Source organism: Salmo salar, chromosome 24, assembly GCF_965601325.2.
Source record: "Salmo salar chromosome 24, fSalSal1, whole genome shotgun sequence".
NCBI classification, from domain to species: Eukaryota; Metazoa; Chordata; class Actinopteri; order Salmoniformes; family Salmonidae; genus Salmo; species Salmo salar.
In genome coordinates, this window is record NC_138314.1 from 8284409 (window position 1) to 8307748 (window position 23340).

The window sequence follows — 23340 nt, forward strand, 5'->3', positions numbered from 1 at the left end:
CACTGTCCGGAACCAAGGGAGACGGCCCACTGTCCGGAACCGAGTGAGTTGGCCTACAGTCCGGAACCGAGTGAGTCGGCCTACAGTCCGGAGCTCCCAGAGTCGGCCTACAGTCCGGAGCTCCCAGAGTACAGTCCAGGGTCTACAGTGACAGGCTTCAGGCCGAGGTATTCATTGGGGGTGGACTGGTCAGGTAGGGGACTAAGACCTGAGCCTGAGCCACCTCCACTGTAGGAGGTTTGAGGAGGGGGGGGTGTAGCATGGGAGCCGTCGGTGACGGCAGCCACCCTCCCTTCCCTCCGTTTAGTTTAAGGGGTTTATTTTTGTACGATTTTTTTTGTTAGGTGCATCCGGGGTCTGCACCTTTTTGGGGGGGTGGGGGGGGTTACTGTCATGTCCTGACCAGTAAAGGGGTTATTTGTTATTATAGTTTGGTCAGGACGTGGCAGGGGGTATTTGTTTTATATGGTTCGGGGTGTGTATGTAGAGGGGTGTTTGGTTTATGTATTCCGGGGTTTTTGTCATTGTTCTATGTTAGTGTTTCTATGTTCTGTCTAGTCATTTCTATGTTTAGGTAATTGGATTTGGGGCCTTCAATTGGAGGCAGCGGTCTATCGTTGCCTCTGATTGAAGGTCCTATAAATAGGAATGTGTTTGTCATGGGATTTGTGAGAGGTTGTTCTTTGCATAGCTGTGTGTTGCCTGCAAGACTGTTTGTCGTCCGTTCGTTTTTCTTGTTTTGTTTATAAGTGTTCTAATAAAGTTAATATGAGCACTCAACCCGCTGCGCCTTAGTCCATCCACTACGACGACCGTTACAGTAGCCTAGTGGTTAGTGTTGGACTTGTAACCGAAAGGTTGCAAGATCAAATCCCCGAGCTGGCAAGGTAAAAATCTGTCGTTCTGCCCCTGAACAAGGCAGTTAACCCACTGTTCCTAGGCCGTCATTGAAATTAAGAATTTGTTCGTAACTGACTTGCCTAGTTAAATAAAGGAATTATTTATTTTTTAACAAATCAAAATGTATTTTATATTTGAGATTCTTCAAATAGTCACCCAGCTTTGCACACTCTTGGCATTCTCTCAACCAGCTTCACCTGGAATGCTTTTCCAACAGTCCTGATGGACATATGCTGATCACTTGTTGGCTGCTTTTCCTTCACTCTGCGGTTAGACTCATCCCAAACCATCTCAATTTGGTTGAGGTCGGGGGATTGTGGAGGTCATCTGATGCAGCACTCCATTTCTCTCCTTCTTGGTCAAATAGCACTTACACAGCCTGGAGGTGTGTTGGGTCATTGTCTTGTTGAAAAACAAATGATAGTCCCACTAAGCCCAAACCAGATGGGATGGCGTATTGCTGCAGAATGCTGTGGTAGCCGTGCTGGTTAAGTGTGCCTTGAATTTCAAATAAATCACAGACAGTGTCACCAGAATAGCACCATAACACCTCCTCCTCCATGCTTTACGGTGGGAACTACACATGCAGAGATCATCCATTCACCCATACCGCGTGTCTCACAGACACTGCGGTTTGAACCAAAAATCTCCAATTTGGACTCCAGACCAAACGACAGATTTCCACCAGTCCAATGTCCATTGCTTGTGTTTCTTGGCCCAAGCAAGTCTCTTTTTCTTATTGGCGTCCTTTAGGAGTGGTTTCTTTTCAGCAATTCGACCATGAAGGCCTGATTCACACAGTCTCCTCTGAACAGTTGATGTTGAGATGTGTCTGTTACTTTAACTCTGTGAAGCATTTATTTGGGCTGCAATTTCTTAGGCTGGTAACTCTAATGAACTTATCCTCTGCAGCAGAGGTAACTCTGGGTCTTCCATTCCTGTGGTGGTCCTCATGAGAGCCAGTTTCATCATAGAGCTTGATGGTGTTTGCGACTGCACTTGAAGAAACGTTCAAAGTTCTTGACATTTTCCGTATTGACTTCATGTCTTAAAGTAATGATGGACTGTCGTTTCTCTTTGCTTATTTGAGCTGCTCTTGTAATATGGACTTGGTCTTTTGCCAGATAGGACTATCTTCTGTATACCCCCCTACCTTGTCACAACACAACTGATTGGTTCAAATGCATTAAGAAGGAAATCAATTCCACAAATTGACTTTTAAGAAGGCACACCTGTTAATTGAAATACATTCCAGGTGACTACCTCATGAATCTGGTTGGGAGAATGCCAAGAGTGTACAATGCTGTCATCAAGGCAAAGGGTGGCTATTTGAAGAATCTCAAATATAAAATATATTTTAATTTGTTTAACACTTTTTTGGTTTCCACATGATTCCATATGTGTCATTTCATAGTAGGGTAGGTGTTCTAAAACTTTTGACCGGTAGTGTATATTGATAAAGGTCACCTTGTCCTAGAGAGATTTACACGGTTTTCAAAATGCAATGCCAGTGTAAGCCTACATGAAACACAACCCTTATTTTAAGTGTTTAAGTGTTTATAAAATAAAATAATTGTATTATTAATAAACATAATACAATTATTTTAAGTGTTTATAAAGATAATGGTGGAAAAACTATTGGAACCATTTCCTTATTTGACTGCTAGGTTTTATGGGTATTATGAATCATACTGTGGTACTCTATGGCTCATACTTATTGAAGTGATTTGGTTTAAACAGCAAATAATTTCTATAAGGTAAATGCAAGGAAAACATAGTAAGACAAGTGTGTTTGGTAATATGATTAGTCATGTGTTTCTCCTGCTTATGTGTTTTTGTTGGGTGTGAAAATTCAATATTTTGGAATATAAATGGATTTCAGTTGAAGCATTATGCATAAGACCTTAAAATACAGCGATGAGTTGGGATGTTCTTTATGCATATCTGTGTATTCTCATACCTTATATCCTACTTGTATTCCCATTTCAGGAGTAGAACAGCCTTTGAGAAGAACAAAACAGACGTCTTTAGGATCAAAACTCATAACGTTGGGCCTTTGAAGAAGATACGGTATGACAGATCCTCTGCCTTTACAGAAGACTGGACATGTGTGTAGATGTACATTTTCCACACTATTGTAGAGCAGTGGTTCGAAATGTAACATTTTTTGTGACCCACCAAGTAGACAAAGACAATGTTTCTAGCCAAAACCCTGACTTAGGTTGCAACTTAATAGAGACTAGCTATCACCCACCATTTGGGAAACTCTGCACTAGAGACCTGTAGTACTTTTACCTTTCCTTCAGGATTTAGTATGATTTGGTACAGTATATATAGTGAACAAAACATTAGGAACACCTTCCAAATATTGACTTGCACCCCTTTTTGCACTCAGAACAGCCTCAGTTCGTTGGGACATGGACTTTACAAGGTGTTGAAAGCGTTCCACATGTTTACGCCAATGCTTCCCACAGTTGGGTCAAGTTGGCTGGATGTCCTTTGGGTGGTGGACCATTCATGATACACACGGGAAACTGTTGAGCGTGAAAAACCCAGCAGCGTTGCAATTCTTGACACACTCAAACCGGTGCACCTGGCACCTAATGCCATACCCCATTCAAAGGCACTTCAATCTTTTGTCCTGGCCATTCTCCCTCTGAATGGCACACATACACAATCCATGTCTCAATTGTCTCAAGGCTTAAAAATCTTTCTTTAACCTGTCTCCTCCCCTTCATCTACACGGATTGAAGTGGATTTAACAAGTGACATCAATAAGGAATCATAGCTTTCACCTGGATTCACCTGGTCAGTCTCTGTCATGGAAAGAGCAGGTGTTCTTAATGTTTTGTACACTCAGTGTATATGTTTCATTGATTGATTGATTGATATGTCTCCTGTAGGATAGAGCATGATAACACAGGTCTGAATGCCAGCTGGTTCTTGGACAGAGTGGTGGTGACAGATATTACCAGACCTCACATGAGGTTCTACTTCACCTGTAATAACTGGCTCAGTAAGGTGGAGGGCGACAACCTGTTTGTCAGGGACCTGCTGGGCAGCCTCGACCCCATGGACTTGCCCAAATGTAGGTACCATGTCCGCCATCTTGGATTTGATTGTGTTGGATGCAGCCTGTGGAAGGTCCTTGGCTGAGATTTTTGCATAATATATGTAAAACCAGTTACAATCTGATTTAGTTGTATTATGGTTAATCAAACGTGTGTTTTTCTCTGGTAGATAATAAGTATGTAGTGAGCGTGTTCACAGCAGATGTAAAAGGCAGTGGAACAGATGCGGATGTCTTCATCAACATCTTTGGAGAGTTTGGTGACACCGGTGAGTTTCATTCCAGACAATAGGTAATTTGAATGGTTAGTTATGAGTGATTGAGAAACTAAAATGTGATATCTTGTAGGTTACTGATTTACAGTTTAGGATTCGGGACCATAGTACTCAAACCTGCTCTGCGTGTTATGTCTGACCCTTTTCATAGGTGAGAGGCGGTTGGACAATAAGAAGGATAACTTTGAGAAAGGCACGGAGGACAAGTTCACTTTAGAAGCTCCCCACCTCGGCAAAATTAGGAAGATTACCCTGGGTCACAACAACAAAGGCTCTTCCGCTGGATGGTTTGTGGACAAGGTACAGTACAGTTAAAGCAAGACTATGCTATGGCTATATGAAGAGTTTTAATCTGGAGGCTCATTAGGATATAAGCTCATAAAATGAAGGAACCAATGTTGCCAGCAGACCTGGGTTCAAATACTATTTCAGGTATTTTAACAACTTTTCACTACATTTCAAAACAAGTATTCAGATAACCTTTATTTAAAAAAAACAAGTAGTTGAATATTGGAATGTATTTGGAAATACACATGGAAAAAATACACTAACTCAAGTACACTCCCATGCATTTAACACAGGTAGTTTTTAATACAATTTGGTCAACTACTTGTTTTTTAAAAATAGCCATTCAAATACTCAACTAAAATACTTGTTTTGGGCTGTGTATTTGAAAATACTCAAATACCAGCATCACCGTGGAAGCCAAGCCAGGAAAAAAAGCCATATTGCAACCTATGTGTTGTGATAATTGTGTTTTTTGCTCTATAACCTATTAGTTGCTATGTCTTGCGACCATGATATATGCCTAAGGCCAAGACAATAAGACACAGTGGCAGAATAAATTCAACCATACCTTTGTTTTATCACAAAACCGGAGAGCAACCACTGTCCGGTGAAGTCCACAAAGCATATTGCGCGTAACAAACAGTCACATGACCTACAGCATGGTCAAGAAAGTTAATGTTTCCGACATTTTCGGACTACTAAACAACTATTGATTTAGAACCACGGAGAGTTATTGTAAGTCGCAAAGTTAAACAGGAGCTGCCTCCACTATTCCAGCACCATTTCAACTTCAACATTTCAACATCATCAAATCACCTATACTAAGTCTAATACTAAAAGCTACCAAAAAACAATTTAGTCCAATCAACGTAAGCTAAATATGATTTGGCTGTCCATGGTTCTGATTTGTGTATGTGTGTGTGTGCGTTCCTGCAAGTAGAAAAAACATGTTGACTCACCCTGCTTGTAGAGAAACGCCAATGCCATCCTCCTCTCGTTCATGTTGAAGAAACAGTCTATGACTGTCATATAGTACATGCTTTTATTTACTACCTGGCTAAAATGCTTGCTCGCTAGCCTAACTTCCTTCCATGGGCAACATTAGCTAGTTAACATTAACCTTCTACATCTAGCTACATAGTGAACTTCCATCCTCTCAGTTCAGGGGCACAATTTATTTTATGTTTGTATCAGAATCACTGTTATAATCATTCACAAATATGGATAATTGATTACAACCATGAGTTCAAATCCCTATCTCCATCCATGGCTAATTTATGAGAGGGGCAATTTTAGCTAGATAGCTGGCTAGCCACCGGACGACAACAACACAACAAGATGCAACAATTCAAATTGTTTATGTTGTTGACGTATTTCTCTTTGATAGGAGTGAAGCCAAATCCAAACTGGCTTCCCTTGACACTTTCTTTTGGTGCGCTGGGACCATACACAGTTGAGCTCACTCAGTTTAGCTCAACGCTGATTGGCTATTATATTATATTTGTTTTTATTAAGGGAGGCCAAATGCTCATTGGCTTCCCTTGCATTCAATGCTATGGGAAGCAACAATGTCCTACTCTTTTGGACCAGACAGCATCAAATAGATGGCCCACACAGAGAGACAGAGGGGAGCTGTTTCGCTCACTTGGATGCTTTCTCCGGTGAGATACAGTACATTCAGCCTCTTGCGAATTGAAGATAAATTATGAAAACACAGAGACGAAAGATAAATTAAGATAAATTATTTTATGAATACATCCCACTGTAAAAATACACAGAACAATTATTTTAAATAACAAATAATCAAATACACATGTATTTGAACCCATTTCTGGTTGCCTGAACTGTTAAGACAATGTTTGCTTTAGATGGAGGCTGCTGAAATGCAAGATGAAGGAACGATCCATCCATATCATTCCATATCCTGCCCTATTCTATGTTTTACTGTACGTGAGCCCCTGTTGCCTCTGGAGAGGTATTTAAGACATGTGATCCTCATCTCCTCCTCTCCTCTCCTCCCCTCCCTGTCCTCTCATCTGAGACTGGTGTCCCATCACCTCCAACACATTCCAGTTACAGTGTGGAACCATGAGATGAGTTCACACACACACAAACACACACACATAGGCCAGAGGGACATCCTACCCAACCTGTAGTAAAGGGACACCAGGCCTCATTAAGGGATTATATTTCCAGTAGAGGGACAGTCTGTAGATGTGATGGTGATTGCCACACACACTGACACCAAAGATCACCAAGATAGACATGATTTTTTCAGGACTTATTCAATAAACGATAACTTACACCTTGAAAATGTGTTATTTTAATTTATGGTCCTGTTTATATCCTGTATTCAGACCCATGAATGTGTCACACTGTTGACTGCTGAAATGGAGGGTTGATGCAGGTGCTTGTTTATCCTACTCTTTGCCAGATGGACATTTGTCAAGTGTAAAGGTTTTGACCAGGGGTAACCAGGATGGGCTTTCAACCAAGAATCATGCAGTTACAGACACTGTGCCAATAGGGTTAGACCCCTTGGCAGACGCGAGGGAGGCCAGGAAAGGGGCTTGAACACAAACTGTATATTGCACCTGGTCCTGTCCCTGCAGGTGCTCCTGGATGACATGGGAAACAAGTCTCTGTATGAGTTCCCCATCAACCGCTGGTTCGCCGTCGATGAGGATGATGGGAAGATTCAGAGGGACATCCTAGTTGGAGGCAGTGAGCCCACAGGTGGGGAAAGACCAGACAACACTGTATATGACCCCCGAAACAGCAAAAAGACACATTACACTATTACATTAGAGTATATTCAGTATTTGGTTCATTAAGCAGATATTCTTATATATAGATTTACTTTAAGTAACAAGTAAAAGGGGGCTGAGCAGCAACAACATAAAATAAAGTATCATATGCAAATTCCTCTGTCTATAGGAGGTGCGTGTAGACATTCACAGTGCAGTTGTCTCCACATTTAGTGTAATGATCATTTCAAAAAGGAAATGAACAGTAAATGTACAATATCTCAGACCCTCCTGACATTCATTCTATTTTCCACACTATCAATGTTTTGATTTGGTTCATTTTCCTGTTCACTCCTCTCTGAGTGGGTGTTCTGAAGCGGAGACGTGAGTTGGCAGAGTGTCTGATTAGCTGACACGTAACTGTACCCGCCAGGTATTGTGTACCACGTCCAGGTGGTGACAGGGAAGGTCCGAGGAGCTGGCACCAACTCCAACATCCACATACTGATGCACGGCACCAAGGGCCTGAAGAACAGCGGCAAGGTATAGTCATGCATCAAGTAACATGTCATTTTATAATGAATTGCATTTCCCTAGTCCAACGTGGCTACTTCCCTCCTTTTCGTCATTCATATTCATTAGAAGTCATAGGTGAAAGCAACGTGGTGTTTGTCTGTATAGTGATTGTACACGGTCTCTTCCACAGATCTTCCTGCAGGGGGGTAAGTTTGAGCGTGGTCTGACAGACATCTTTAACGTGGAGATATCTGCCCTCCTCAGCCCCCTCAGCCGAGTCACCATCGGACACGACAATGGAGGAGTCAATGCTGGCTGGTACTGCGAGAAGGTGCGAGTACACACACACACACACACACACACACACACACACACACACACACACACACACACACACACACACACACACACACACACACACACTAATATGAATAAATGACTTCCTTACATGTTTAACATCCCAATCTATTTCCAGTAAACATATGACAGTGAGTCTCTTGTATGTGTTTATGTTCCAGATAGTGGTGTTCTGCCCGTTCACAGGGATCGAGCAGACCTTCCCTTGCAGTAAATGGCTGGATGAGGACGAAGGTGATGGACTGATAGAGAGAGAGCTCTACGAGATGGTCTCACTAAGGCAGAGGAAACAGAAGAGTAAGCGACATTACTTGAATTCTCATTACATCTCGGATGTGATATCTTTAATACTCTCACCTAGCTATTCTTAAACATTTTATCCCATTCCATGTGTAATAGATAGAAAAAAAGCTGCTTATGGTATTGTATGTCTCGGAGAATCTGAGTAGGGTGTGCTCCAGGGCCGCGAATATACAGAGTTCCAATTTCCATTCTCAAATCAGTGGAATGTAAACATCTTCTAACTTTTGTTTCTAACATGGAAACCGTTAAAATCCTGACTCTCAAACTGAGCTTGCTAAACAAATTCTATATCATCTGTATCTGTGGTTTGAGGTGTTTTTCCAGAGTGTGTGTCTGTTGAGTTTGGAGAATAATTCTCAGTTCGTCTGGTCCCCTTCAGAGCACCCCTGGTCTCTGTGGATCTGGACGTCAGATTTGCCTGGCGCAGGAACAGACGCATCCATTTACTTCCAGATCTATGGGGAGAAGGGCAAGTCAGACGAGATGAGACTGGACAACAAAGCAGACAACTTTGAACAGGGCCAGCTGGATAAGTTCATGGTGTGTGTGATGTATTTAGGATAGATGGATGGACTGACAGATGGGTGGACTAAAAAGACAGACAGACAGACAGACAGAATGGCAGGCAGGCAGAAGGACAGACAGACAGACAGACAGACAGACAGACAGACAGACAGACAGACAGACAGACAGACAGACAGACAGACAGACAGACAGACAGACAGACAGACAGACAGACAGACAGACAGACAGACAGACAGACAGACAGACAGACAGACAGATTAATTACTGAGTAACGATGGATGTGTACTGTTCTTGTTATTCAACACACAGGTTGAGCTACCTGACTTGGGGAAGCTTACAAAATGTCGCATCTGGCATGAAAAGAGAAGCCCTTTTGCAGGGTGGCATTTGAGCAAGGTGAGCAAATGAAAACATTAAGAAAAAATCCACAAATAAGCTTGAGGTTCAGATTCTCTCTATCTGTGCCACAAATGGCACCCTATTCCCTATATAATGCACTACATTAGGCAAGAGCACATGTGATAAGAGATTTGCCCTCTTGACTGTCTTGGTGTTCCCGCAGGCATCTCTGATGAAAACGTTGACGAAGGAGAAGTTTAAGTTCCCCTGTGAGCGCTGGCTGGATACTAACGAGGATGACAACGAATTAGTTAGAGAGCTGCCTGCCACTGGAGAACTGATTGCTGAACCCCTGCCCTGTAAGTTCATAAAGGATCACCTACTGCATTGTTTCACCCTATTCAAACATACTAGCGTTGTTAAGGGAATGCTGTTGTGTTGTTGTAGTGATAAAGTACCGTGTGACCGTGTGCACGGGGAAGTTTGGCGGCAGCGGGACGGACGCCACTGTCTTCCTCAATCTGATTGGTGACCTGGGAGACACAGGCGAACGTACGCTGGTCAACTGCAAAAACAACGTCAACAAGTTTGAGAAAGGCAACGTGAGTCCAGGAGACCCACGCTAGGCCTCTTGGAACATATCTAAGGACTGCACTAAAGGCTGTTTACTGAAATGATAAATGAACAGGATTTTCCACATACCTTAGCTGTAATCCATTCACCAAGACAGTTTACATTGTCTTCCTCATAGATCTCTCTCTATCTCTCTCTCTCTCTCTCTCTCTGATTCAGATGGATGAGTTCATTATTGAGGCGGTGTCAATCGTGCAGGTGCGGCGAGTGCGTATCGGGCACAACGGGCGGGGCGGAGGTTGTGGCTGGTACTTGGAGAAAGTGATGGTCAGGGAAGAGGGACAGGCTGAGTCTCAGGTTGTAGAGTTCCCCTGCGGCAGGTGAGACATGGGACAGGAAGTTTGTGGAACAGATGACTTAGGGACAGCCAGGTATCTCCTAGGACAGGTATGGAATGTGTGTAACATCTATGACTTTGGGGAAGATGATTGAATAGGTGCCAGGTGATCAGAGAATAGGGTCAGGTTGAGATAACAGCAGGTCATTTGGGTAAGAGTTAAGACGGCCATGTTTTCCCTGACCATCTCAGGTGGCTAGATCGGAATGAGGATGACGGACAGATTGTTCGGGAGTTGGTGCCATTTTCAGATGGACAGCGTCTCTACAGTAAGTGTTTGTGGGAAAATATATTCATATTTCTGTCATTTAGCAGGCACTTTTATCCAGAGCGACTTACAGTGGTGCATACACTTTTGTATTTTTCCCCCCTGTGGGAATTGAACCCACAATCCTGGTGTTACAAGCGCCATGCTCTACCAACTGAGCCACACGAGAGCTGTCAACTCACTGAGAAGTTTGTTGAAGTTGTTGTACGGAGACCACACTACTGTATATACTATATATTTCTTCACTGCCACGTGAGTGAATAAACACACCTGAACTACAACTTGTATTTCTGCCTTTCAGATGTGAGCTATCACGTGTCGGTGAAGACAGGCAGCGTCAGTGGAGGCAGCTCGAACTCCACGGTTTTTGTGAAGCTGTATGGGGAGAAGGGAGACACCAGTAAGATGATGCTGGTGGTCTCTGACAACAACCTGCGCAACTACTTTGAGGTGGGCCGGGTGGATGTGTTCACTGTGGAGACGTTTGACATTGGACAGGTACAGTAACAGTAGAATTCTTGGTTTTAGTGTTGGGGTTAGAGGCTACTAGAGTTGGACGGTATCCAGATACACTGTTTCTGTACCATACCGGGGTATACGGTATTAACGAATGTGCACACAAGAGTCGCTACCCCTCCCCCCTCCTAAAAACAAAAATTTAAAGAAACAGGGATCTTGATCCAGAAGGGGATTGAATATCTCTGCTGTAACCAAGAAGCTTGATCTTGACATCTAGCCACTTAGCTAGCAAGTTAGCAAACCAAATGCATAGCTAGAGCCCTGAGAAGGATATCATTTATTTAGATTTAAAAAAAAATTAAGGTATTGAAAATCATACCCTCGGTATACGGTATAAACGGTATGTCGCCCAAGCCTAGAGGCGATGCCTTTATTTCTGCCAAAGTGTAATCTCTCAAAAATGAAAGATGTATATACACAAGCATTGTATACCTTATTCATACAAGGCTGAATCCTTAAGATACATGCACATAAGTCAGACTTTCATTAAAATGATGTATTCATGTTAACCCGAGATACATACAAAATTTAATTGAGTAGAAAAATAAATGCTTTTTTTTGTACACCAGATCAACCGTCTGTTGATTGGCCACAACAACGAGGGGATGAATGCTGGTTGGTTCCTGGACAGTGTCCAGATCATGGTGCCGGCCAGTGGGAGTCAGTACATGTTCCCCAGCCACCGCTGGCTCTGTAAGGACGAGGCGGACGGCAAGACCGAGGTGGTGATCTACCCTAGCGAGATCCTGGACATTAAACAATGTAAACACACCCATTACAATACACCCTTATACACACCCATTTAATTATAAACAGACACACACCTATAGATGTTTCCTGCTTTATTTTTTAATATACTGTACAGGGAATCCAATCAATCTCTCAGTCTATCCACACAGATATGGAAAATTGAACTAACTTGAATCCAAAGATTTTGATTGGGGCACATAGAGGCTATATATATTAGTTGTGTTCTTCTGTAATATCATTATTTTTGTTTAATCTTGTTTTGCAGTGATGAACTATGAGATAACAGTGGTGACAGGTGATGTGAGCTTTGCTGGAACCAACGCTAACGTTTTCATCCAGATCTACGGTGATAAGGGCAAGACCGAGGTCGTCAATCTGGCCAGCAGGTCCAACAACTATGAGAGAGCAACTACTGAGATATTCAAGGTCATTATTGTCATATTTCATGTCAAGCCTTTTTTTCTGAGAATCTATTTGAATCTATTTGAGACGTATTGACATTATTCAATAGCATACAATATCGTTATAGACACAGTAATATTAGAAACGGGTAAGTAAATGGTTTGAAAATATGAAAAGATAACACCTATGAAGTGTGTGTCTTCACTGGAGATAATATTAAATATTACAGTCTGATAGGGATCAGGGTACACTCTTAGAAATAAGGGTACGGTATTGTTCCCTGGGATACAAAAGGTAAAAATACATACATTGTACCTTCAGAGGTAAACATATGATCTAGGGCTGGGAATTGCCAGGGACCTCACGATACAATATTATCACGATACGATATGTATTGCGATTCAATACTGTGATTTTTATTGCGATTCCATGGTCCAAACATATTGCTCACCATGTGTCTGCTGCAGAGGGACAAGAGAGAGCCATGAGAAAACTAGTTTTGATCGGTCATGGAAATAAAAGCGCTGAAAACAAATTGGCTCTCTATTTAAAAAGAAGATGGAGAACAAGCTATGTAGGAAAAATCTTGGAGTTTTGGTGCAGGTACAGCCAACTAGCGCAAAAATGATATTGTGATATTGTCAAAACGATCTGATCCAATATAACGTCAAAAATAATATCCTGATATGTAACTGTTTCGATTTTTTCCCACATTACTAGTATGATCTCACATGGTACTGTTCGGCAAAAAAATAGTATAATGGTACATTTGTGTATCCAATAATTTGAATATAAAAGCTACAATCATCACACTCGCAACGTACTGTGAAGGTACATTTCTGTTTCCCAGGTTACAAACATATTTTGTGTACCTTCAACTCTTGATGGTATTGATCTGTACCTTTGCTTAGCAGAAAAGCAATGTATTGAAGAAAGGTACATATTTGTACCCACCATAAGTTACAATGATGCCACCTAAGAAGAACTAACGGTTTTGTCACTGGGGTGGTATCCTAAAAAGGCAAATTTGTACCATAATCATATTTCCCTGCATACTCTACTGCAGAAAAAAGAAGGAAGGGAAGCGCTGCTAGGGTACATAATAGTAGGTCTTTGTAGATAGAAGGTGCTCTTTGGTAAAATGGGTAAATTGGTCATCAAAAAGAAAGGGGGACCAAGGCACTCTTCATGTAATTAATTATAATGACTTTATTTGTAAGTCATGTTCAATGGAACAAATATTTAATTACTCTGACACGTTTCTGCTGCATGGCCTTTGTCAACGATTTTTGTACTCCCTAACAAAGGCCATGCAGATTCGTGGAAACGGGAGGGAATGAGCAGAAAATCCGGGATCCTTGAACCAGAATCTCTGGAAAATCTGCCAATTTTGGGAAAGTTACCAGAAATCTGCAACCCTACTTGTAGGCCTGATGTGGCATGTAAACCATGAGGTTCAGCCACTATATTAAGGTAAAATTAGGCCTCAAAATAAGGCCTTATGAGATATGTAGTGTATTGTCATAAAGAGTTTAATTGTCACCTAGGGACTCACTTGGAGAAGGTCACAGGACTGAAAATGAAAGAATTTAACAACCATGTATCTGTCAGTTACAAATACAGTCATAGGTGGTAACTTTTACTCAAAGGCAAGGCACACTGGGAAATAATATTTGTGTGGCTTAGTGGGGGGGGGGGGGGGGGAGTGGAGTATGTGGAGTATGAAATAATTTTTACATTACTATTTTTTGCTATCGTTCTTTTTTTACATCCGTTATTAGACAGTGGCAACGCGGAACACTAATTGAACCCACACATTTTCTAGAGGGACGGCTTTAGGCGGAACACAACAGTATCGTACCACATGCAAAACGATATGACAACAATAACGTCTAATGTAACTGGCCCCTCTAACAGTACAACTGGCCCCAGCTTGGCCCCCCCAGTTGAAATGGTCTAGAACCGCCACTGGTGGGGACGTGGTTTTCAGTTAGTTATTTTTGGCCACCCGTGAGTGGAAGTGTTGTACCAGTTTAAATGGTCTATGGTAGAGGTACATTTTTGCCATTTTCAAGGAAGAAATGGCTTCCCTATAAATTAACCTTTTCTTAAAGCACCCTTTTGTATCTGTGGACTATATGAAAGAAAGGTACTGTAAGGTATCTGAGGTATGAACTGGGGTACAATTATGTACCTAAACTCAGCAAAAAAAGAAACATCCATTTTTCAGGACCCTGTCTTTCAAAGATAATTCATAAAAAAACAAATAACTTCACAGATCTTCAATGTAAAGGGTTTAAACACTGCTTCCCATGCTTGTTCAATGAACCATAAACAATTAATGAACATGCACCTGTGGAACGGTCGTTAACCTCTATGGGCTAGGTGGGACGCTTGACCTAGTCAACAGCCAGTTGAATCCTGTGGCGCGTTATTGAAATCCTTAGATATGCTATTACTTCAATTTTTAAAAAATATGACTATTTTACACCATTTTAAAGATAAGACTCTCGTTAATCTAACCACACTGTCCGATTTCAAAAAGGCTTTACAACGAAAGCAAAACATTAGATTATGTCAGCAGAATACCCAGCCAGAAATAATCAGACACCCATTTTTCAAGCTAGCATATAATGTCACATAAACCCAAACCACAGCTAAATGTAGCACTAACCTTTGATGATCTTCATCAGATGACAACCCTAGGACATTATGTTATACAATACATGCATGTTTTGTTCAATCAAGTTCATATTTATATCAAAAAACAGCTTTTTACATTAGCATGTGACTAGCATGTGACTAGCATTCCCACCGAACACTGCCGGTGAATTTACTAAATTACTCACGATAAACGTTCACAAAAAGCATAACAATTATTTTAAGAATTATAGATACAGAACTCCTCTATGCACTCGATATGTCCGATTTTAAAATAGCTTTTCGGTGAAAGCACATTTTGCAATATTCTCAGTAGATAGCCCGGCATCACAGGGCTAGCTATTTAGACACCCAGCAGGTTTAGCACTCATCAAAGTCAGATTTACTATAAGAAAAATGTTCTTACCTTTGTTGTCTTCGTCAGAATGCACTCCCAGGACTTCTACTTCAATAACAAATGTTGGTTTGGTCCAAAATAATCCATCGTTATATCCAAACAGCGGCATTTTGTTCGTGCGTTCTAGACACTATCCTAAAGGCTAAATAAGGGTGACGAGCATGGCGCAATTCGTGACAAAAGAATTCTAAATATTCCATTACCGTACTTCGAAGCATGTCAACCGCTGTTTAAAATCAATTTTTATGCCATTTTTCTCATAAAAAAGCGATAATATTCCGACCGGAAATCTGCGTTTAGATAAACAGAGAAAGGAAAAGAAAGCATTCGGTCGAAGCGGGCACGCGCCTAAGCCCATTGTACTCTGAGTGGCCACTTGCCAAAAGCGATAAAGTGTTTCAGCCAGAGCCTGCCTCGATATCGTTCAATGTTTTCCCGGGCTCTGAGACCCTATGGAAGACGTAGGAAGTGTCACGTTATTGCACAGATCCTGAGTCTTCAATAAAAAGAGCCAAGATGAAACACTACTTCTCAGACAGGCCACTTCCTGCTTGAAATCTTCTCAGGTTTTGGCCTGCCATAGGAGTTCTGTTATACTCACAGACACCATTCAAACAGTTTTAGAAACTTTAGGGTGTTTTCTATCCAAAGCCAATAATTATATGCATATTCTAGTTACTGGGCAGGAGTAGTAACCAGATTAAATCGGGTACGTTTTTTATCCAGCCGTGTCAATACTGCCCCCTAGCCCTAACAGGTTAAGACACTAACAGCTTACAGACGGTAGGCAATTAAGGTCACAGTTATGAAAACTTAGGACACTAAAGAGGCCTTTCTACTGACTCTGAAAAAAAACAAAAGAAAGATGCCCAGGTTCCCTGCTCATCTGTGTGAACTTGCCTTAGGCATGCTGCAAGAAGGCATGAGGATTGCAGATGTGGCCAGGGCAATAAATTGCAATGTCTGTACTGTGAGATGACTAAGACAGCGCTACAGGGAGACAGGATGGACAGCTGATCATCCTCGCAGTGGCAGACCACGTGTAACAACACCTGCACAGGATCGGTACATCCGAACATCACACCTGCAGTACATGGCAACAACAACTGCCCGAGTTACACCAGGAACGCACAATCCCTCCATCAGTGCATAGACTGTCCGCAATAGGCTGAGAGAGGCTGGACTGAGGGCTTGTAGGCCTGTTGTAAGGCAGGTCCTCACCAGACATCACCGGCAACAACGTCGCTTATGGACACAAACCCACCATCGCTGGACCAGACAGGACTGGCAAAAAGTGCCATTCACCAACGAGTCGCGGTTTTGTCTCACCAGGGGTGATGGACGGATTCGCGTTTATCGTCGAAGGAATGAGCGTTACACCGAGGCCTGTACTCTGGAGCGGGATCGATTTGGGAGGTGGAGGGTCCGTCATGGTCTGGGGCGGTGTGTCACAGCATCATCGGACTGAGCTTGTTGTAATTGCAGGCAATCTCAATGCTGTGCATTACAGGGAAGACATCCTCCTCCCTCCAGTGGTACCCTTCCTGCAGGCTCATCCTGACATGACCCTCCAGCATGACAATGCCACCAGCCATGCTTCTCGTTCTGTGCGTGATTTCCAGCAAGACAGGAATGTCAGTGTTCTGCCATGGCCAGCGAAGAGCCTGGATCTCAATCCCATTGAGCACGTCTGGGACCTATTGGATCGGAGGGTGAGGGTTAGGGCCATTCCCCCCAGAAATGTCCGGGAACTTGCAGGTGCCTTGGTGGAAGAGTGGAGTAACATCTCACAGCAAGAACTGGCAAATCTGGTGCAGTCCATGAGGAGGAGATGCACTGCAGTACTTAATGCAGCTGGTGGCCACACCAGATACTGACTGTTACTTTTGATTTTGACCCCCCCCCCTTTTGTTCAGGGACACATTATTCAATTTCTGTTAGTCACATGTCTGTGGAACTTGTTCAGTTTATGTCTCAGTTGTTGAGTCTTGTTATATTCATACAAATATTTACACATGTTAAGTTTGCTGAAAATAAATGCAGTTGACAGTGAGATGACGTTTCTTTTTTTGCTGAGTTTATAACTAAAGGTACAAAGGAGGTACCTTACAGGGTACCACCGCAGTGACAAGAGTTTGTTCCCCTTTAAGAACAAATCTTAACCTTTTTTTTCTGAGAGTTTGTGGGATACCCTGCAGTTACATGGCAAGTTTGTTTTGCTATAAAGGTCTAGCCATATTGGTGGAGGGTGGATACCGGGAGGTTACATTCTGAGACGCCACAGTGTAACGAAATCTGGCTTCTGTCCTGACAACTGTACTGTAGATAGAAGCCAGCGACGTAGGAAAGATCTTCAAGGTGCGTATCGGCCATGACGAGGCGGGGATCGGCTCCGGCTGGTTCCTGGAGAAGGTATACGTCAAACACCTAATCATGGGCATGGTGACCAAGGCGAAGAAAAAGGATGACAAGAAGAAGAAGAAGAAAAAGAAGGTCCATCAAATCTTTTTTCAGTTTCCTGTACTTTGTAATATCAGACTTTCTCCATAACGCTCTATTCTATTCTCAGGAGGCGGAGGAGGAGGAGACAGAGGAGGTGATGCAGGAGATAGTGCAGACGTATGTGTTCCCCTGCTCCCGCTGGCTGAGCCGGGGGGAGGAGGACGGGGAGCTGGTGGTGGAACTGCTTCCTGAGGATACAGACGAGCTGGAAGGTACTGGAGAGGGGAGAGGAGAGAAGAGGATATCTTTTTGTTGTTGTTTTGCAGCAAGTAGACAGATAATACAGTCACAAACAAACACACTAACTTATGGATCAAACTAAGTCTGACTTACCTATCCTATGTATTGTCTGACAGAGAACACCTATGAAGTGTGTGTCTTCACCGGGGACATGCTGGGGGCTGGGACTGACGCCAATGTCTACATCAATATTTATGGGGAGAACGGGGACACAGGGGAGCGCCTCCTCAGGAAGTCAGGCAACCTCAACAAATTTGAGGCAGGGCAGGTGAGAGAGGAGTCACACTACATGGGGAGAAAATAAACACTTACAGGAAACCAATTGGTCTTACAGGAAAACAATGGGTCTTACAGGAAAACAATGGGTCTTACAGGAAAACAATGTGTCCATTGAAGTTAAGCGGTGCTTTACTTAGCAAACACTGGTCTACAAAGTATATACTGTAGTTAGTATGGGGAGACCGGACTTTGGCCTACTTCTGCATGATTCCAGGTATTCTTGTAGCTTGGGTACCTGAATTTGTGTGCGTCATGCAATGCTACAATGTTGCTTTAATAAACTGTCACCCAGGCAAGTGATCTTGTACGTGGAATGCCCACAATGCCCTCATTAGCTTTACATATCCCTTGGGAAATCAATAATCAGACCCTCACTAGACACAAAACACATATTCAGCAATATGAGCTTCCATGCAGACTGTTGCTCTGAGTGTATCTCTAGGATTACATTAGGTCCATTAGGCCATCTGTGACTAAGAGGAGCTGGAAGCAGTCGCCAAAGTCACTGAACCTGTCACCCTGTCTGTCGCTACATTGACAAACCTGATAGCGTGCATCCTCTTATTCAAAGTAGCGTAGGTATATGTTTACTAATCACTAAATGTGAACCAGTGAATTATTGAGCTTAAGTTTTGGCTCTTTGGAGCAAGGAGAAGTACACGTCCACAAACAATGAGTTTTATTTATTGCATCAGCCTAAAGAGGGACCTCTTGTCATGAATCAGTGACACACTTTTATAAGACCTTATTTACCGAATGAGTAGATAGTGTGCTATGCGGGAAATATGAGACCGTTTTGAGACTCTTTCTATGGAAGATGACAGACTTTTATTCAAGCTGTTTTGGCACCTGTAATCATCTGGTGTATACATGTTACAAACCCCTTCTTACTAAAACAGTACAAGGACAGCTGAAGAACCCTTTATGGTTCTAGGTAGCAAAACAAAATCTGTTGTAAGAGTAAAGTATCCCCAAAAGTCTCTCTGTCAATGTTGCTGTTGTCATACAGGAGGATGTGTTCACCATAACAGCCATTGAGCTGGGCCCCCTGAGGAAGCTACGCATTCGTCAGGACAACGCAGCGTCTTACTCCTCTTGGTACCTGGATCGCGTGGAGATAGTGGACACCAAGGATGAAACCACGTAAGTCACTTTTGGGTGCATCCTAATAGTCTGAGGAGAGGAGACTACTTTAAACTATTAAGATTCACCCAGACAGGAGTCACTTCCTCTCGTTAATTCCATATTGTAGCTACACTCACAAATGATCTTATCACTATCCTAGATATGACAGAATACTCACTCTCATGGTTGAACATAAAGTGTATCTGTGTGCAACAACAAAGTGTGTGACTGAATATGGTTCTCTTTCAAATAATAGTTTGGTGTCTCACTATGGGAATTTGCTCGATAGCTAATTCACTACAGAAGAATCCAATCACACAACGTCTGTCGCCGACAGACAGGTCGAGTGGACAATGAGGGGAGCCCCTCCCTCATAAGTGGCCACGTGCCTGCCCTCTGGTCATTCTCACTCTCTTACTTGCGAAGATCACCACGCTCTCTATGCTCTCCTGAGCGCCACTTGATCCCTGTCTTCCTGCTTAATGTTCTCAGGTGAGCCACAAAGATAAACGCTACCGAACGTAGGACGTCAGCTCTAGTCTTTGTGTTGAGTAATGACCGGAAGGAAAGTTTTTGCTTCGAGTAGAATTAGTCTCTGGTTGTAGCTAGTGTCACACGGCTAGCTACTGAGGCTAGCTCACGCCGCAAGGCAAGCTAACCACCATTAGCTCTTCCTACCTGCCCAGACGGTAGAATTGCTTGCTCTCCTCTCTGCTTTAGTTCAACCTACGTTTACTTGTTTTGTGTTGACTAGACTGACCGACCCAGCTTAACAGCTCGACGATCAAGAGAGGCTTTTTGTTTGCAGAAGGACTAAACTGCACACGGTTTTCTTTGGCTAGCTTTGCGCTATTAGCCATTCTGCTATTAGCCCACGACGCGAACACTAACTAGCTTACACTCTGCCCGAGTACACAGTCTTTGTGTTCTTTTTCTCGTAGCCATAGAACCTGCTACTCCTTCACAGGGAGGACCGAGCAAGGCTCCTGCACCGGCACACCCATGTCCATGTGGGGCCATGATAGCAGGCCAGGATACACACTCCTTGTGTATCGCCTGCTTTGGGGTGAAACATGCTCAGGCAGCGCTAACTGACCCTGAGTCCTTCGTGCATTGTAGCGAGTTGCCAAGGACCTGCCTCAACAGACACGGGGAGGCGACCCCACAACCCCAATCCCGGACGGGGAGTGGCCAAGCTCAATATCGAGTGGCCTGCGCCTGTGGGGGTGACAATGCCAAACGGGACTGGTTTGATGGGAAGAGACTCCCCTTTCGCAACGTCCCAGGGAAGCAGCTCCTCCCGGCGGTCCCAGCTTGTTTGGGAGGAAGCCAAACACAACTGTGCCAAGCCCATGTCCAGCAAGGTCCTGACTAGGGTCTTCGCTACTATGGAGATGCAGAGCATAGAGGAGCTGGGTTTCAGAAAATCACTGCCCTTCTTTATGAGGCTTTCGAAAATCTCTCTGGTCTTTGTAGTCGGATCTGTGCTTGAGTACTTGACTGAGGGACCTTACAGATGTTATATGGGGGACAGAGGAAGGGATTGTCATTTAAAAATCATGTCAACCACTATTATTTCACAGAGTGATTCCATGTAACTTATTATGTGATTTGTTAAGCCACATTTTACTCCTGACCTAATTTAGGCTTGCCAAAACTAAGGGGGTGAATACTTTCTTTTCACAAAAAAATCACAATTAAATCTATTTCAGTCCTACTTTGTAATGCAACAAAATGTGAATAAATCCAAGGAGGGTGAATACTTATGATACCCACTGTACGGCCCTCAGTGTCGGGGCCTCTGATGGGTGATACTGTCGGAACTGTCCAGTGCCACTGCACTGGACATCAAACTGGTGGACAGTGATGACTCTCCATCTGTCCCCATCTCTGCTGAGTTCCCCGAGGCCTTGCAGGAGAGCTGGGCCTCTACCAGGGGGTGCTTCCGACTCACAGCTGAGAATGGACCATGGAGTTTGTTGCGGGCGCAGAGTCACTCAGCCTCCGGGAGTACCCGACCATGGACACCATGATAGCTGCCAGGAGAGATTATAGGGTGAAACCCGCTACTGAAGCCGCAACCCCCCAGAGTCTTTAATGCGGACTTGAAAGCCACATATGGGTCCCTCTGCTCTCTTGGTCGTCTTACCAACCCGGCCATGCTGCTGCAGGCCTACCTGCAGACTCTGTTGCCCTGGCTGCAGGAGGACACAGAGGAGCTCCTCCGGGAAGGGATGGAATGTCTCGCCTGTTTTCCCTGCTCCAGAGGGATGTGGCCTGCGCCAACGGACGGGCCATGGCGCAGGTGGTTACCTCCTGGCGCCATCTCTGGATGGCCCAGTCCTGTCTGCCAGCTGCTATCCAGAGCACATTTACCACTCTCCCCATCACCCTAGGGCTGACGTTTGGCCCAGGGGTTGATGACATTCTGGAGCAGACTGATAAGGTTCGTAGGGACCGGGAGACCCTGAGATGGTTCATGCCGCCTCCTCAGGCCCCAGGTCCAATTCAGACGGACCGTCGCCACCCACCTGCTCCCGAAACAACGGTGGGGTCCTTCTCCTGCCCCATCGCCTCGCGCTGAGGGACGACAGCGGGGAGGGGCACAGCGTGCGGTGGAGCAACAACCTGTCAACCGTCACCACCATAGGGACCCAGGCGCTCGGGGCGCCAGAGGACACACCCTTCCCCGGCCTCAGCTGCTTTGCCCAGTCTCAAAGGGCAAAGTGGGAGGAGGGTGTGGAGTTCCCCCTTGGGTGTTGTCCACAATGCCCGAGGGGTACCGACTCCAATTCCGGTGCTGGCTCCCGTCCTTCAGGGGCCTTCGTGTCACCATGGTGGCCTACCCCCTGAAGAAGAAAACCCTGCGGCTGGAAATCTCCTCACTCTTGGACAAGGGTGCCATCCGCATGACCAAGACATCAGAATGGCTAGGTGGGTTCTACTCCACTTATTTTGCAGCCCCAAAAAGAGACGGAGGGTTGCGAGCGATTCTGGACTTCCGCAACCTCAATGGGTACTTGAAGGTACTGAGGTTCTACATGCTGTCCCCAGCCCGTGTGTTGCAGGCCATGTCCAGGGACCAGTGGTTTGTGATGCTGCCCCTGAGGGTTGCGTACTTCCATGTTCCTGTTCACCCAGCTCATTGGCAGTACCTCCGATTCGCTTTCGAAGGGACGGCTTACAAATTCCTGGTTCTTCCCTTCGGCCTCTCCTTGACACCCCGCACTTTCACAAAGTGCATGGATGCTGTCCTGGCACCTCTCATGTCCCGAGGATTTGATGATCCTCAATTACCTGGACGATTGGCTGATTTTTGCTCCGACCAGGACCCAGGTCCTGTCAGACAGAGACATGCTCCTGACCCACATCGGTCGGGCTAGGCATTACTGTAAACGACAAGAAGAGTCGTCTGACGCCCACCCAGAATGTAGCCTTCATTGGCATGGAACTGGACTCGCGCCTGCCCACCAGAAGGATTCAGGCGATCTTATCTTGGCTCAACCACTTTCGGCAGGGGCGGGTGGTATCCGCCCTGACCTGACAACACATGTTGGGCTTGCTCAATCTCTGTCCTCTTTAACAGTGGTTCAACTCCCACCGGCTGCACCCGAAGCGCCACCGTCACAGCCGAGGGCATTGTTGAGGTGGCTCTGTTGCTCCTTTCTCTCAGGTGGGGTGGAGATGTTGAGGATGTGCCGTCAGCACACATGTCTCCCAGATCGGCTGGGGGGGTGTGATCAAGGGCAGGTCGGCCAGCGGCTGTTGGCTACCCCCTTGGAGTGGAAGGCACATCAATACACTAGAGCTCCGAGCTGTACTGCCAGCCCTGCCGTCTTTCCTTCCACATCTGAAGGGAAGACATGTCCTGGTGAGATCGGACAACATCACAGTGGTGGCTTACATC

At 44.4% G+C, this 23340-nt stretch overlaps 1 protein-coding gene across 1 annotated transcript in view; it reads left to right on the forward strand.

Moving 5' to 3' along the window:
• LOC106585177 (lipoxygenase homology domain-containing protein 1) overlaps positions 1–23340 on the forward strand; it is a 46775-nt gene that overhangs the window by 5233 nt on the left and 18202 nt on the right. The window contains exons 4-24 of the mRNA XM_082968459.1: positions 2890–2970; positions 3804–3988; positions 4141–4239; positions 4397–4545; positions 7146–7269; positions 7714–7823; positions 7987–8127; positions 8315–8450; positions 8836–8996; positions 9291–9377; positions 9544–9679; positions 9768–9922; positions 10113–10273; positions 10483–10559; positions 10860–11056; positions 11647–11839; positions 12093–12253; positions 17613–17780; positions 17857–18001; positions 18146–18297; positions 19318–19451. Coding sequence (XP_082824585.1) covers positions 2890–2970; positions 3804–3988; positions 4141–4239; positions 4397–4545; positions 7146–7269; positions 7714–7823; positions 7987–8127; positions 8315–8450; positions 8836–8996; positions 9291–9377; positions 9544–9679; positions 9768–9922; positions 10113–10273; positions 10483–10559; positions 10860–11056; positions 11647–11839; positions 12093–12253; positions 17613–17780; positions 17857–18001; positions 18146–18297; positions 19318–19451 — 2952 coding nt within the window. The remainder of the gene's footprint in view (positions 1–2889; positions 2971–3803; positions 3989–4140; positions 4240–4396; positions 4546–7145; positions 7270–7713; positions 7824–7986; positions 8128–8314; positions 8451–8835; positions 8997–9290; positions 9378–9543; positions 9680–9767; positions 9923–10112; positions 10274–10482; positions 10560–10859; positions 11057–11646; positions 11840–12092; positions 12254–17612; positions 17781–17856; positions 18002–18145; positions 18298–19317; positions 19452–23340) is intronic.